Source organism: Oryzias latipes, chromosome 1, assembly GCF_002234675.1.
Source record: "Oryzias latipes chromosome 1, ASM223467v1".
NCBI lineage: Eukaryota > Metazoa > Chordata > Actinopteri > Beloniformes > Adrianichthyidae > Oryzias > Oryzias latipes.
The window spans coordinates 11,278,274-11,294,226 of record NC_019859.2 but is presented as its reverse complement, the minus strand read 5'-3'; the positions used below and the strand labels follow the sequence as shown (position 1 = coordinate 11,294,226).

Sequence of the window (15,953 nt, the reverse complement as noted above, 5' to 3'; positions counted from 1 at the left end):
TCTGCGGTTACTTCTTGCTTATTCTCTGTTGTTCTGACTTTCCTTTTAAGCCATGTCTCTCAGCGGTCAAGAGTTTCAGGAGAGTGTATCCGCTCACCTCCTGCCTGCTCTATAAATATATGTATGCATATTGCGCTGGATCAAGTGTGGTTTGCATATGTGACTGAGACAGAGCGGGGCCTTGTGGTTTCCTGCAGCCCGACTCTTGATTTTCTGCTCGTCTTGTCCGTCTTATTATGTTCTTTTTCTTTTCCATATTGCCGCCCCAATCCCTCTGAGTCGCCCCCACTTTGTTTATTCAATTGGAGTTGTCTGGCTAAATACCTTCAGGCCTGCCTTGTTAACCGATTTTCCAATTCCCCTTGTCTGGCAGTGAAAAACACCGGGCCTGGTGGCAAATACATTTAGTGAGTTTTGACATGCGTAAGGTTCAACTAGAAGTCGGAATTCTCATCACAGCTAGAAAGACTGTGATATTAAAAAAAAAAATTTTTTTTTAAACTGGAGGAAAATCTTTTTTCAAATCAATTTAGACTTAAGAGCATCATTCATGCATTAAAACAATAATTTACTTTGATGAAATGTATGACTAAATAAATAAATGTGGTCATTGAAAAAAAGAAATCAAAACCAATTAATTAAAAAATCCTTCTTAAATGTAACGCTGAAGCCACCACTTAGTATAAAGTTAATAATACTATAAAAATAATATATCCAACAGTTTTTAGCTCATTTAACAAAGAAATAAAACCAGACACTTTCTTATTCTTTTGTGTTTGATAAAACCATAGAGCACTTTTGTTGTGTTTTTTTTTTTACTTTAAATGCATCTTTCCTCAAGTACCCTCTAACGTCCAAATGTCAAATGTTTTCCAGCGTCTGGCCAGTGCCAAGGCTCACACGTCACGGTTCGTGAGTGCCAATCTGCCATGTAACAAGTTCAAGAACCGGCTGGTCAACATCATGCCCTACGAGACCACACGTGTGTGTCTGCAGCCAATCAGAGGAGTGGAGGGTTCGGATTACATCAACGCCAGCTTCATCGACGGATACAGGCGCGAAAAAACTAGAGTGAAATGTTAAAGAGGAAGTCTGTTCATTTATTTGTTCATTTTAACACTTGTTATGTGTTTGTGTTTTTGTAGGCAGCAGAGAGCTTATATAGCAACTCAAGGCCCACTGGCTGAGACCACAGAGGACTACTGGAGAATGCTGTGGGAGCACAACTCCACCATAGTTGTCATGCTAACCAAGCTGAGAGAAATGGGACGGGTACGGTTGACGTGGTTTTTTTTATGCAATCAGGCCAAACGTGTGGGAAAAATTGTTCAATTAAAGAATCTGTTGCTGTTAGAGCTTGTAGACGATAGCCAAAAGAAGTTTTATGTTGTTGTACAAACTGGGATGTTTGTTTAAAAGAAATTCATTTTAAAAACTTATATAAACCTAGCAATTCCTCTGTATATGATAGTACCAAAGTGATTTGTATGAAACATTTCATGCAATAGATGATTGTTTTATTGTAAATACAAAAAGTAAATCCTGGAATTTCTGATTTATTGGTGGACTAAATTAAAGTAATGTTTTTGCTGGATTTGTACTAGAATGTTGCTTTGGCACAGCATTTTTGAAATTTTGGCCTTAACAGCTCCCCTTTGGAAAAAAAGATGGGGAAAAAAGATAATTTTTCTATGTTAGATTACTTCATCGCTATTGGATGAATCATTTAGTAAGTTTTAATCATGGATGTTGATTATTGGATCATAATTTTGAAGCTGCAGTCTTCCTTCAGAGTCTCCATACAGCTTTTTAGGTGTGGCAGAAAAAGAAAGAAAACCCCAAAACGATTGTTTTATGACTAAATATGAGCGCTTTGTGGATGATATTGAACCCAAAATGAGACTCAAGCTGAATGTGATAAATGTTTGAATATAGTGACTGTTGATTGTGCACACGGCACGGTTATTGTTCATGAAAGTCATAGCTCATCTGCCACAAAATAGGCCCTAAATGAGAAATGAACCTTGCAAGTGAAAAAGACATTTTCGTAATGAAGACGCCTGAAATGACTCTTACTCAGTTTGTTCAGAGTGAAAAAACAGCGCTCTGAGCCGAAGTGTGCTGTCCTCTGCAGGAGAAGTGTCACCAGTACTGGCCTGCGGAGCGCTCGGCCAGATACCAGTACTTCGTGGTGGATCCCATGGCGGAGTATAACATGCCTCAGTACATCCTGCGAGAGTTCAAAGTGACTGATGCCAGGGTGAGTCTGCTGATGCGCTCTTTTGGACTACTTTGATCTTTTGGGATTTTGAAAGATTAACTCCCTTCTTTCCTTTCAGGATGGCCAGTCACGCACGGTTCGCCAGTTCCAGTTTACTGATTGGCCAGAGCAAGGAGTGCCAAAGTCAGGGGAGGGATTCATAGATTTTATTGGGCAGGTGCATAAAACTAAAGAGCAGTTTGGGCAGGACGGGCCAATTACCGTGCACTGCAGGTGAGTCGCAGCTGACCTGTAAAAAGTGTAACCCCTTTCAACATTCATGTTTGTAAACCTGCCAGAAACAAATGGCTGTAGAAAAAAAATCCATATTGCATCTACAAGAGAAGCCAGAACAGAACAGTGTGGAGCGGAAAAAAACCAAAAACTCCACATGAGACTTTGATTTGTTTCTACAGCAGGAACTACATCTGGAAACGTGTTTATTATTAAGCTTCATTTGACATTTAAATGTATATTTCGATCATTATTTGAGCTATTTTAATTATGTTGTTTTTAGCTTGAACAGGAAAAAAAAGCTGTATTCTTTTCTAGGACATAGTTTCTGCAGAGAAGCAGTTGTTTATTAGAAATTCGCCTCTTAGTTGCTGGTGGGAAAGCTGGCGCTGAGAAACCACCTCCCCACCCCCTGCTCCTGTCACCCATATCTGAGAGCTCTCTGTTTACACGCTCTCTTTCTAGCTTACAGTCCCATGCACCTCTAACGTGACATTATCGGTGCAACAAAAATGGCGAGCAATATTTTGGAGGTATCCAGCCGTACAGTTTTGAGCCAGCTGCCAGCTCAGACGAGGAAAACAAAGACGTACAGGGATCTAGTGGATCCACATGGATCTTCAAATGTATATAGGGAGCAGAGCAGGGAGCTTGTGGCCCACCCATTGTATTTTCGACTTCATAAGTACTATCTTTTCGAAACAGCATTTTCTTTCGTCTGCTCCTGATTCACAACAATTTTAATAAAGAAATACCGTAATTTCCGGACTATAGAGCGCACCTGTTTATAAGCCGCACCCATCACATTTTTAAAGGATAAGCCGCACCTCCCTATAAGCCGTTGGGCCCACATTGAAACGTGTTGTAGAAGGAGGATGTGTATGTGATAAAACCGCCGCCTGTGACAGTAACACGGCAGCAATATGGTAGTAACAGGGCTGGTTAAAAAAGCATACCGGTAAAAGTCACTGAGAGTGAGAGAAAAGAAAAAAAAAGGTCACTGAGAGCAGCAGTAACTTATAGGCGCGTGCGGCGCAGAGGCAAGCGCAGTGCATGTGCCGGATGTTTTCTTTCACAACAGTGACACACCGTAACACAGCGCTAACAGGGCTGTTTTAAAAAACATAAACGTAAAAGTCACTGAGAGCTTTCTTCCACTTCCTCCTGTGCATTGAAACCATGGAAGTCTTCCTCCTCAGTGTCGGATTGGAATAGCATCAGATATTCTTCGCCACACACTCTCTCTCAGTGTCTCCTTCGTTGTCGCTGTCAGTGTCACTTTCATCCTGAGGTAAATTCACTCCTGAGCTTGTGCTGTCCTCTCCGTCACGCAGCAGACCAGCTTTTCCAAACCCGTTGGTGATTGTGGATTTTTTCACACTGCTTTTAACGATTGCTTTTAACTTGAAAGCTGCATCATATCCATTTCTTCTTGCATTTTCCATGATAAGGGTCTGTTTGTGCTATTCATTTACATTAAACTTGCGTCTTCCTCGACACAAATACCGAATTCCCCCTTTCTCGCTCTTAAGCTTTCTGCTCGAGCGCCCCCTAGCGGTCGTTAGAAAAAATTTCATAAAAAAAAGGCATAAATTAGCCGCATTGTTGAATAAGCCACAGGGTTGAAAGCGTGACAAAAGTAGCTTAATTTTCTTTATATCTTTCCTCCCTCATTAGAAAAAGGTTAAAACACCTAAAACATATTGTTTTCAGTGTGGATCTTTAAGATTTTTTTTTTTAAAAACTAAATCTAAGATGAAGAAGACAAAACTTTTTAAGGTGATTTTAAAGCAGCGATTTAGCAGCGAAGGTTGCCTGAACCTATAGGTTACTGAGATTTTCCTTTTGCAACCAGTATTTATTTCAGTTTATACAATGAGGGTCGTATGTTGCCAACCAGTTGCTCATTCACTGAGCCACTTTTCTGCACACACAACCAGGAAACGGATCCAAAACAAAGAGTTCGTGAATCAGCCTGCCTGCAGTTTTGAGCCTCATAGCCTTCGGAGGAAAAACAGAACAAAACTAAATATTTTTAAAGATGTGAGCCAGATTGTGTTCTCGTCATAAATCTGGAAACAGCTCGCAGATCCAAATATATAAAACAGAGAGTCAGAGCAGCTCCTTAACGCTGAGGCAGCCGTATGTCTACTGGAACTTTATCGGGACTTAAGGAAGCATCGCTTATTGATGTGCAAACATTAAAGAAAGTCGATGCAAGCCATGTTTACTATATGAAACCAAATTTAGAGATTAACTGTTAAATTAACACATTTTTTGGACAAAAATGTCATATTTATCTGAAGATCCAGTCCTTGTGAATGACCTAAAAGAGGAAACCGTCTGTCCAGACTCTGAGGTTACTGACACGCATTTCTTGTAAATTGATGTAACTTTCAATGTATTGATCAGAACAGATAGATCAGCTTGGAATATTTCTCTAATGTCTGCCTCAGTCCTGGAAATGAATTATAATGATGGAGGCCTTCAACTGAAGTGTGGGAGCCAAAGTTGCAGAAGAGCAGGGCTTTTAAAGTTTAAAAAACAAACTTGAGCATGAACTAACTCACATTGGAAAAACTGAAAATTGTCTTATTTTCTGTATTACAAGAAAAAGAATGTTTTATTACTAAAGTTTTTCAATAGTAGAAGAAGTTTTCTTTTCAAGTTTGAGAAAACATGTCTCAGTGACTGGAATTTCTTTTCTTAAAATAAAAATTCTCGGCCAGACCAATTTTTTACTCCATTGGTGGATTCTTTAATTATTTAAAGAAAATTTGCCAAGGGGGTAACAATTTTTTGACTTATTTATTAAGTGACCTGTTTTGCGGTGCACAAAGATGGGTTCAACAAAATAGTGCAGGTAAACTGGAAACCAGACTTTTCTAATCACTAACTAATGAAGACCACTGTGGATAATTAACAACCTGAAGTGACTAATGGGGGATAAAAAAACTGAAACCAGAACAGGACAAGAACCAAAAATAACACAGCTGAGATTGAACAAAGTAAAACAAAGGACAAAATACTCACAAAAATATTATACTAAACAAACAAGAAAACAAAAGTTCCTTTTATATTTATAGCAGCTTAATTTTGGGTGTGTTTTTAAAGACCCATTCCAATGAAAACAGTGTTTTGGATTTTTTTAACACGTCCTTTTGGCATTTTTTTGAAGATGGAGGACATTTATAATGAAAACTAAGCTCAAATTTGCATTTCATTTCTTTCCTTTGTTGTAATTGTTGTAAAACAGGAGCAGATGAAAAAATGACATTGGAAAAAGCTTGTAGCTGTGACATAGAAAATACACTGGCTGGGTCACAAGCTCCCTGCTCTGCTCCATTCTAGATCCATGTAGGTCTTTGTTTTCCTCGTTCGAGCTGGTATCTGGCTAGAAACTGGATAGCTCCAATATTTGTCACCATTTTTGTGAGGAGCTGCAAACTAGCAGGAGAGCATGTAAAATAGCAGAAATGGTCCCGCCTGCAACTCAGAGGCTTGTTTCTAACTAAATCCTGCCGCTCTGCAGAAACTATTTCCTAGAAAACAACCAATTTTTTTTAATTTTATAATCATAATTAAAAGACCAGTATGAGAACTTTAAAATAGATCAGAAAAAATCTGAGTGGATTTTTAAAAGATTATTATCCAGAAATCTCTATTTCTTTGTCGGCTTGCTGGGAATTTGATCAAAGTTTAAAATGAGCTATTTTTATGCAAGAAATTAAAACACTTGTGTTTTTTTAATTACTGGTTAAATAACTTAGTACCCAGTTGCTTTTCAGTACCAGTTTATTCATTCTTTTTTTCTCTCTGCTAGAAAATAATTTTGAAACAATCTTTCCCCAGTGCTGGAGTAGGAAGGACCGGAGTGTTCATCACCCTCAGCATCGTTCTGGAGAGGATGAGGTATGAAGGTGTAGTGGACATCTTCCAGACCGTTAAGATGCTGCGCACTCAAAGACCTGCCACGGTTCAGACAGAGGTCATATCTCTCAATCTTTCATTTTCTGGACAAAAATACCATCTCCCTGTCTTTAAATCTCTTTTTTCTGTCTTTCAGGACCAGTACCAATTCTGCTACAGGGCTAGTTTGGAGTACCTAGGAAGCTTTGACCACTATGCAACATAAAAACCCGGTCGTCTGTCATGCCACACTCAACCTAGTGCTTCCTCTTAGTGTCACACACAACCTGAATACATGCACTAGGCTGTGATGTGTGCATGAACACCAACCACATGCAGAGTTAAGGGGGCCCACCGGCTTATCCCGTACCCAGAAACAGCACCTCTAACTGAGCCATACCTGCTTGACAAAGGTGGGGAGGGGTCCTTCCCCGCCCCTCTCAGCCCAAACAAACACACCTGTCTGGAGAACTCAACCACCCGTTTCAATCAGAATACTCAATTGAGTATAGATTTCTTTTCTTTTGTGCTTTTTTTTCGGGCACTTGGATCCCTTTGTTTGGGTGTGGAGCCTCACCTCGTCCACCAGTGTAGCATAACCTAACGAAACACGGGACTGAGCTACGAGACTTTTTCCGTCACCGGGAGTTTGGATTTTTATATCATGGGAACACTCGAGGCAGAATCTATTTGATCGGAGACCCGGTCGACCGATGGAGCGGATTCTTTTCAGCACCGCAGAATTGCCAACGTCAGCCTGAGCGCACAGAGCACACAGTATTAAAAGACACAGACACTGAAAAGACCACAGGGTCATGCTTTCTGTTTCTTTCTGGATCATTTTGGAAACAGACTTTTGTTTCTTTTGAACAAAAACGTTTGGCGGGAAAAAAGGTGAAATTTCTACCATACAGCGATAAACTCCACCGATTCAACCTTACGCTTTATGATTTGAAATAAGGGACGCATGGCAGAGGTGAAAAATGCATACCATAAAATCATTTTTTTATTTTTCAGTAAGCCGCAACTATTTTTTAAGGTGGGCACAATTTGTCGTTTTGTCCCCCACAGACCACACAAGAGTAAGGCTTTGTTTCCTGTGTCATCCAATGAACTGTAGCCATTTTTTATAAGAGATTAAAAGTGTACAATCAAATCTAGTGTGGTATTTTCACCGTTTTAGGACAAACGCTCCCTCGCAGCATCTCACCCCCACCTCGTCGCACTTCTGGCATGCGTACAGGACTTAGAACCTTCTCGCTATGATGCCAGAAAAGTCCCAACAACCACCTCCTGCCTGCCTGTGTCCTGACGGGAAGTGCAGACAGTCTGCACGCAAATGAGAAGCATATTTATCCCTTGTGCTATCTTAGATGACCCCACCCTTACAATGACGTGTTATTCCTACCATGACAAAGGTGGATAAAGGTGGAAAGATTTCATGTAATCCATGGACACCAGTGAAGATCACAAATCATTGAAGAAAAAAGGTTCAGAGCACTGTCTAGTGGGTCTAGATGACCCAGCTCCCAATGGTAAAGTGCCTAGGATAGCACAAGGGTTAAAAGTCCAGATAAGCTTCACAAAAATGTCTGACACGAGGGAGAAAGGAAGGGATTCACACAAATAAGGGGCTCGCAGGGTGAAAGGTCAGGCATTGAGACAAGTTTCTCACTGGAATGCTCACCGTAAACTCTTCTCTGTCTGATTCAGTGTGCAATAAGTAGATGTATTATATATTTTTGTGTCAAGTCACTAACTGCAGTTAATCACCACTATGATGATGATGATGATGATGATGATGATGATGATAGCAAGAATCGTTTTTCCTGCGTTTATGGTATCCGGGCTGAGGATGAAGTCCTAACAAACTCCTTTCTGGATCTTTTATCACAGTAGACGATCTCATTCTTGGGTATGTCACAGCAAGCAGCAAATGATTGAACTCATATTTCAGAACAGCATCTATTAAGTGTTTTTTTTTTTATTTTAGATTTCTAGTGCCTTATATTAAACGCCTATTTTGATAAAGTTACTTTAAAAAAGGCTTTTTTCTGTGTATTTTCCGTATGCGTGCTGGTACATGTAATCCGAATGTTTGTGGACATAATTTCTGTTGAGTGACCTAAAGGGTGTTTCCTGCTCTTTTGTGTTGTTGTTTTTTTTTTAAGGAAGGCTTTTCGTTGGCTGCAGAGCCAAAACCAATTAAACTCTAGTAGCTGTTGATTAGGTTTGTTAATGGTTTCAAAGCAAGACATCTGAGTGAGTTTTTATTTTTATTTTTTTTACTTATCTAAATGTGTATTTGTTTTTCTCATGCAAAAACCTCAGTTTTTTAATTTTTGGCCCCCCTTTCGCAACTACGTAGCTCAGTCAAGGTTGTTTCTTGCTCGGCTATGCAGAAATCCGAAAAAAAGGCAAAGTTTGAACTCAACTTAAAGTCAGTTCACCTAAATTCAGTCAAGCAGCTTACCTGTGTCCCGCAGTCTGATGTCATTTGTTTGTGTTTTTCCGGCAACAACAGAGGTTATAAGGAAAGTTTTGGTGCTAACAACGCAAAACGGGCATAAAGCATTTTTTTTATACCCATCAACTCCATGAGGGATGTACGACAACTCGTCACAGTTAGAGCTGTTTTTTGTATGCATGGTAACCACTTTTGAGATGCCCCTGTTTGGTCACGCCGGTTATGGGAAGACTTGCACTTTTTCTCTTTGTACTATGCACTAATACTAGCATCCTTTTATCTTGGATAGGCCATCCCCAAAAGGAGTCTTACTTGAACTCCACATGCTCACAAGAGTGTGTCTATGTAAATAACACAAACCACAGAGAGTAATTGCAGTGCATAAATATGAATATAAAAATTTTTATGTAGAGTTAAGGAACAAAGAGAAATTTATTAGATATACAGAGTGATATACCAAGAGGATGCACCTGAAATCACAGTTTTATGGCACAGCTGTGTGTGCAATACATCACATTGTGGGTTTGTTGTACCACAAACGAGCAAGTTTCACAAAAACGTGTCCCTGTTTTATTCCCAAATGTATCATGTAGATGGAGAAACTCTGGAGTTTGTAAAATTGTATAAAACATGGTGTGTTACTTGGGTCAGTTACCTCCAATTGGTCTGTATATGTAAAGTTTTTTTTTTGTTTGTTTGTTGTTTTTTCAGCTCTGAGTTCAGCAAGTGCTTTTTATTTTCTTACATTGGTTCTCGGAGCGTGTGAAAATGACAAAAAAAAGAGAATTCTGTTCTTTATTGACACAAGTTTCATTTGTTACAAATAAACTCGAGTGAAATAAGTGCTGCCGATTCTGTCCTTCCTGAAGATTATTGAAGAAATGAGAAGGAATTTTTTGACGCTGGATACTGACTCTTGGCGTGTTTACCACATTCTGATTTATTACGTATTTATTTTTTTGCATAGAACTTGCTATTTGTCTCTTGCTATTTGAGTTATTTTAGTCAAAGGAAATAGCATTGAAAATCCTAAGTAAAATTGGCAAACATGTTTAGTAAATGAAACATTTTTAAAGTCATGTTAAGACTATAGAATTACTCAATTGCCTTTATAAAGAAAATTCATGTTTTTGATTTTGAATATTTAATATAATCCTAAAAATACTTTTACAATCTTACATATAACTTCACTAACATTTCATTTATTCCCAAAAGATTAACCTTAAAAAAATCCAAGTCAGAATTTATAGAAAAAAACATTTTTTGAAAAATAGAAGTTTAATTACAAGACATGGGGCAAAACCAGTTAGTGAATAGGTTTTTAATGAGCAGTAGCTTATAAATAATTTTTTTTGTTGTGGGTGGGGTGTTTGGCAAGGGATGACCCCGCCCCCTTTTCCCTCTTGCTCAAAGCAGGAAGCTTGTGGCCCGCCCAGCGCATTCTCTGCGTCACTAATATGCTTTTTTTTTTACTGTATTTCTGCGTGTGCTCCTGATTCACAATGATTTGAATAAATAAATACTCAGAAATGCAAATTTGAGTTACCTCTAGAACATGATGAAACAAGATTGTCAGTGGGTGAAGTGGGTCTTTAAAACCAAATAAAAGCAACTCATTTTCCATGTATTTGGTCTAAACTTTAGATTCTAACTAACAGGTTAACAGTATTAAACCTTGTGCTATCCTATGACCCCTCCCTTACATTGACATGTTCTCCCTACCATGACAAAGGTGGATAAAGGTGAAGAGGATTTAATGTAATCCATGGACAACGGTGAAGATCACAAATCATTGAAGAAAAAAGGTTCAGCGCACTGTCTTATGGGGTCTAGATGACCCAACTCCAAATGTAAAGTGCATAAGATAGCACAAAGGATAAGCAGGTGTCTGTAAAAACTAATCAAAAATGAGCCAAAAGGTGTGCAAATCCCACCCACTTAGATTGATTTATGGACAAAGTCCTTAAATAACCATTTTTGAACATACAAAAAGGATGTGTATAGTGTTTAATAGTTTTTCAAATTTTGCAGATTTCTAATAAATATTTATCAAATTACACAATTATTTTATTTTATACTTCATATAGAACAGAATGTAACCCTTGTGCTATCCTAGGCACTTTACCATTGGGAGTTGGGTCATCTAGACCCACTAGACAGTGCTCTGAACCTTTTTTCTTCAATGATTTGTGATCTTCACTGGTGTCCATGGATTACATGAAATCTTTCCACCTTTATCCACCTTTGTCATGGTAGGGAGAACACGTCAATGTAAGGGTGGGATCATCTAAGATAGCAGAAGGGTTAAAAATGTGTAATATTTTACCAATTTTTAGTAGACTTTAATGTTTTATTTATTAAGTAATTTCCTCCATGTTGAAATATGAACACTATGGAGCTAAAGTCTTACTTTTACTTCATGCGGTAAGTACAACCATTCTTGTTTTATTCTGAGGTTTTTGTTGCTGAATGACTCAGAGGTTTGTGTCAAGTGGCTTAAAAACTTCAAAATGCAATTACCTTTCAAATTCATTTTAGTCCAAGGCCAACTCGTCGTGCGATTTACGTCAGTGACCTCCGGGTAGCAGGAGGAAGTCGATCCGGAACAACAACAAAAAAACGAACTGAATGACAGAGAAACAGTTACAAGAAAAACAATGAGGAGAAATCACAGAGACAATTTGATAAAATGATTTTTTTTTTAAACTTGATATCAGTGTTTTTAATGTGCTTTTATTTATTCATACCGGGAAACATTATCTCTGACGTTTTTTCTTAGATAAAAACAATTGTTTAGTATTTATTTTTTTTCTAAATTGAAACAAAACTAAGCATCTTTTGTACCTAAACTGTGGGATAAAGTGAGGACAAATAAAAGGTTTATTTTTGACATATTTGAGTCAAATCTGCATTTCTGATCATCTCGTGTGTCTTTCCAGTTCACTTCAAGGCCTGAATATTTTAGCTCCTCTTAACAGCTTACTAGACAGCAGAACAAAACCTGCCATTAAAAATTAACAAGAGTGCGGTCTCAGATGTCAGAGTGCTGCATGCTGACAGGAAGAAGCTTTGATCTGTTCCTCTCCACAACGGCATTGTATGACAATGACAACTTTGACAAACACACACACACACACAAACAAGGCATTCTTTTAACCAACAAGTATGAGGGTAAATGTCTCAAATTTGTCTGATTATAGCATCAAAAATACTAAATAAAAATATTGTGCCCCTTCCAATGTTGTTATTTACTCAAATATTACCCAAAAGGTCTACTTTTTACCAAGAAGAGGATAATTTGTATGCCAAAAAAGATTTATAACATAAACTTCAACCCAAATTGAATGCTTTAGAAATGGGACCCTACTGGAAAATACATTTGGATTCCTTATTTTTTTTTTTTGGGTCATATAAAGTAACAACAGTTTCCTGTATGCTCCTGCTGTTAGTGTGGTTTGGCACAAAAACAGCAGAGTCTCGCTCCAAAAGTTTAAACATGATCTAGCAATAATCTATGAAAAAAGTCAATAAACCTGTCCAATCAAGAGATTGGGATTGTTCTGATGGAGGTAAAGATTAGCAACACAAAGGACAAAAAAAAGCTGCGTCCTTAAAAATCTTCAATGAGAAGATCGAAGTAACTCGCTGGTGGGTTTGTGAGTGTTTTTGATTTTTTAGATTTTTCCCATTGTTTGATATTTTGTTATAAAATCTCAATTTCTGTGAATTTTGAAGTAAAAAAAATGATCTTCTTTACCAGCCAAAATTGATTCTTCGGACTGTTTCAGTTTTGCAGGGAAATTATTGTCTAATATAGTCCAAAATATATCTGTAAAAAAAATAAGCTGGGGTTGTACTAAATAAATGGATTGCCAAAAAAACAAATACGGTCAGTAAGCAAAATGTGGATTAAGGATAAAAAAGGTAAAAAAGGCCCCGGACTACTTGGGGTTAGGTTAATGGAATTAGGTGTTTTGTGAAAAAACCTTTGAATTATTTATGAAGTTGTGTGTATGAAACTCAAATGTACAGGCAACGACTTTTTACCACAGGTATCAGTTTTTGTGGTTACTGCTGTTTAGGCATCCATGGTCTGGTTTCTGACTCAAGTTTTTGCCATTAAGGGACACAAACACTGCTCTGTTTTGTCATTTTCCTGTAGGAAACAACAACTGAAAAGACTATAAAACTTCTTTTTTTCCCAAATGACCAAAAAAAATTCAGTTTTTTTATTTGAGGTTTCAGTCCTGGACTTGAAAACAAAACTAACAAACTGCTGGAGTTTATTTTGACGGTTTATATAGAGATTTTCTTACAAGAGATTATGGTCATATAAAAATGTAAGGATCTCTAAATTCTCAACTTATTTATTAAGTACTCTGGATATTGTCATAAAAAATTCAAAGGTGCAAAACCAACAAAGAAAATTGTGGTTTTAAAAAAAAAATACAAAAAAAACACCAGGACAGAGCTTAATGTTTCCATTGATATGAAAGAAAGTAAAAAAAACTGCGGTGGGAGTTTCATTGAATGGATTTCCAAGGTTAAGCTGGCTAAGCTGCAACTCTCATATCACCTGGTTCCATGCCAGGCTTTGGACGGCGTGCAGGAAAACACAGTCCCTGGACTTGTGGAGCAGCCGAACTGTGCTCTGTGGAGTGACAAATCGTGTTCTGGGTTTTGGCTGCTTCGTCTGCAATAATGGATTTGGCAGATCCTTCGAAAAAAAAGAAAAAAAAAGGTCTCAAAAACAGAGGCATTTTATGACTGTTTTCATAATATGAGTCTGTTTTACTTCTGGGTTTTACTTCCAGCATCGGCCAATATTTATGCTTCGGCATGACTGTGCTCCAGTTCACAAATCAAAGACCATAAAGACATGGTTGGGCACGTTTAGTGCGGTGCAGCTTGATTGGCAAGTGGAGCCTACTCATTTCAACCATACTGAAAACCCTTGGAAGGGAGAACGGGAGCCAGGATCTCCCATCCAGCATCACAGCCTCATCTCATAAATACTCTGTGGAATTTAAGGGTTTTAATTCCCACAGAAACACCCCAAAAATTCGTGGAAAGCTGTTATAGAGCACGTCTTTGAAGGTTAACCGTCCCAATGCCTCACTTTTCAGTAACTGTGAAGCGCCATGCTTCCACAGAGTCACCATAACCATCAAAGATTCATTGCTCATAACCTTGAATGATGAGACTTCTGTCTGCGTTGAGGTTGAAACTGATCTCCACGTGCCGAAGATGCATTGATAAAAGAAACCAAAGAAGACTACTGTAAAACTTCAATGGAATAAAGAAAATGTTGCAAACTATAGCTTAGACCTACACCTTAACCAAAAAATAAAATAAAAAAGAACAGGTATGGTGTCTTCAAAACGGCTCAACAAAATTTCTGAATGCATTATTTTAAGAAGCAACTTTTTTATGTTTACTTAAATATCTTTAAAGGAAATTGTTTCAATGCTTCCTTCTTCAGGGGTGTCAAATTTGGCATCCTACTGGTTTTACAGAAACCTGCCTTATCTGATGCTGAGAACCTGCATCAGTGGTGTTTGGCTAGTATGAAGCTACAGTGTCAGGTTGTAGGTTGGAAAACATGTTGAGACACTGGCTCTTCAGGCCTTGGGTTTACCCCCTGTGTTTTATAGGTTCACAGGGGTCTGTTAGAAGAGTCCATTATTGTTGTATAACACAGGTCAACCTGAACAGCGCCTTATTAGGAAAACTCCATTGTTTTTTTTAAGTTTCATTGCAGGAGTTCAGTAGAAATTTGCCTCTGAGTTGTGGGTGGGACTGTTGGCACGGAGTAAGCCCACGTCCACTTCCCATGAATCATCTCTTTAGACTCTCTCCTTCTAGCTTACAGTCCCTCACACCCCCAACCTAACTTTACCGCTGCAACAAAAATGGCGAGCAACATTGGAGCTGTCCGGCAGTACAGTGTGGAGCCAGATGTCAGTTTGGATGAGGAAAAACAAAGACGTACATGAATCTATGTGTCTGCAAGTGGATGTATCAGAATGGAGCGGACCAGGGAGCTTGTGGCTCGCTGATTGTAAGTTTAATATCACAGCTACAAGCTTTTACAGATGCCATTTTTAAACTGCTCCTAATTCACAACAATTTGAACTAATAAATACTCCGAAATACTAATTTGAGCTTAATTTTTCTCATTTTTGTACTCCATCACCAAGAACAAAAAATTGTTATAAACACTAAAATGGAGTGGGTTTTAAGGGCTGGAGTTTATCACTTGTCTCTTATAGATTCACAGGAGTCTACTAGAAGACTCCATCTCCTGTAAAACCCATGTTTCTGTTTTCCTTCATTTTTTTTCCCCTGACGTTTCGAGCCATCAACTGTTTTCAAGAAATGTTGCTGCTAGTGTTTGTAGTCCCTTGTCTTTAAACCTGAACAGCAGTTTTATTGGGAGAGCACCATCGTTTTCTTTATCGTTTGCTCATTTATCCTCACATAAAGACGAGGTCTGCCCGTCACACATCTGTGAACACAACGTTGCACAGCAGTGTGTTGCATTTGGTCGTGCAACTTGATGGCAAAATGAGTGTGAAATGCTTTTGATATGTCCACTGAGCCCCACTTTGTGCTGTCCCGTGGCCACACTTTAAACATTTTCCCCACCACTAATTATGAGATGCTAAGAAAAGCAACATTATTACTGTTTTCTCCTCTCTTTTTAAATGCTATCATTTTCTTCCCAGCACTTTTTCATTGACTCTGTTTAGATGTTTAATGAGCATTCCAGCCTCACAGGGCTTCTCGCTCTGCTATTCTTTTAGGCTTGTTAAATCTATATTAGGAAACAGACTTAGGCAACAATAAAAGCCTCAGAGCTGGTGCTTGCTTCATCGTAAAACCACAACAAATGATCTTCAGACATCTCTACCAGGCTGCAGAGAGAGAATGTCTTTCTCTTGAGGCTCCAATGTTCTTGTTTCCTGTTCTTTCGGAGTTCTGGGATCACTGGAATTTCAGCGTTGTCTGTTATTTTATGATCAAATTTAGATTTCCTCTGTCTACATCTGAGGAGTGACTTTGCTCTTTCAATTTATAGAG

At 38.4% G+C, this 15,953-nt stretch overlaps 1 protein-coding gene across 26 annotated transcripts in view; it reads left to right on the top strand.

Moving 5' to 3' along the window:
- LOC101165944 (receptor-type tyrosine-protein phosphatase delta) overlaps positions 1-9,714 on the top strand; it is a 227,019-nt gene extending 217,305 nt beyond the window's left edge. For all 26 annotated transcript variants that reach the window (XM_023956023.1, XM_023956073.1, XM_023956047.1 and 23 more), the window contains 6 exons: positions 877-1,055; positions 1,146-1,272; positions 2,135-2,260; positions 2,340-2,494; positions 6,347-6,482; positions 6,561-9,714. In XM_023956023.1, the coding sequence (XP_023811791.1) occupies positions 877-1,055; positions 1,146-1,272; positions 2,135-2,260; positions 2,340-2,494; positions 6,347-6,482; positions 6,561-6,629 (792 nt within the window). In that variant the 3' untranslated portion in view covers positions 6,630-9,714. The remainder of the gene's footprint in view (positions 1-876; positions 1,056-1,145; positions 1,273-2,134; positions 2,261-2,339; positions 2,495-6,346; positions 6,483-6,560) is intronic.
- The last annotated feature ends 6,239 nt before the right edge of the window (positions 9,715-15,953 follow it).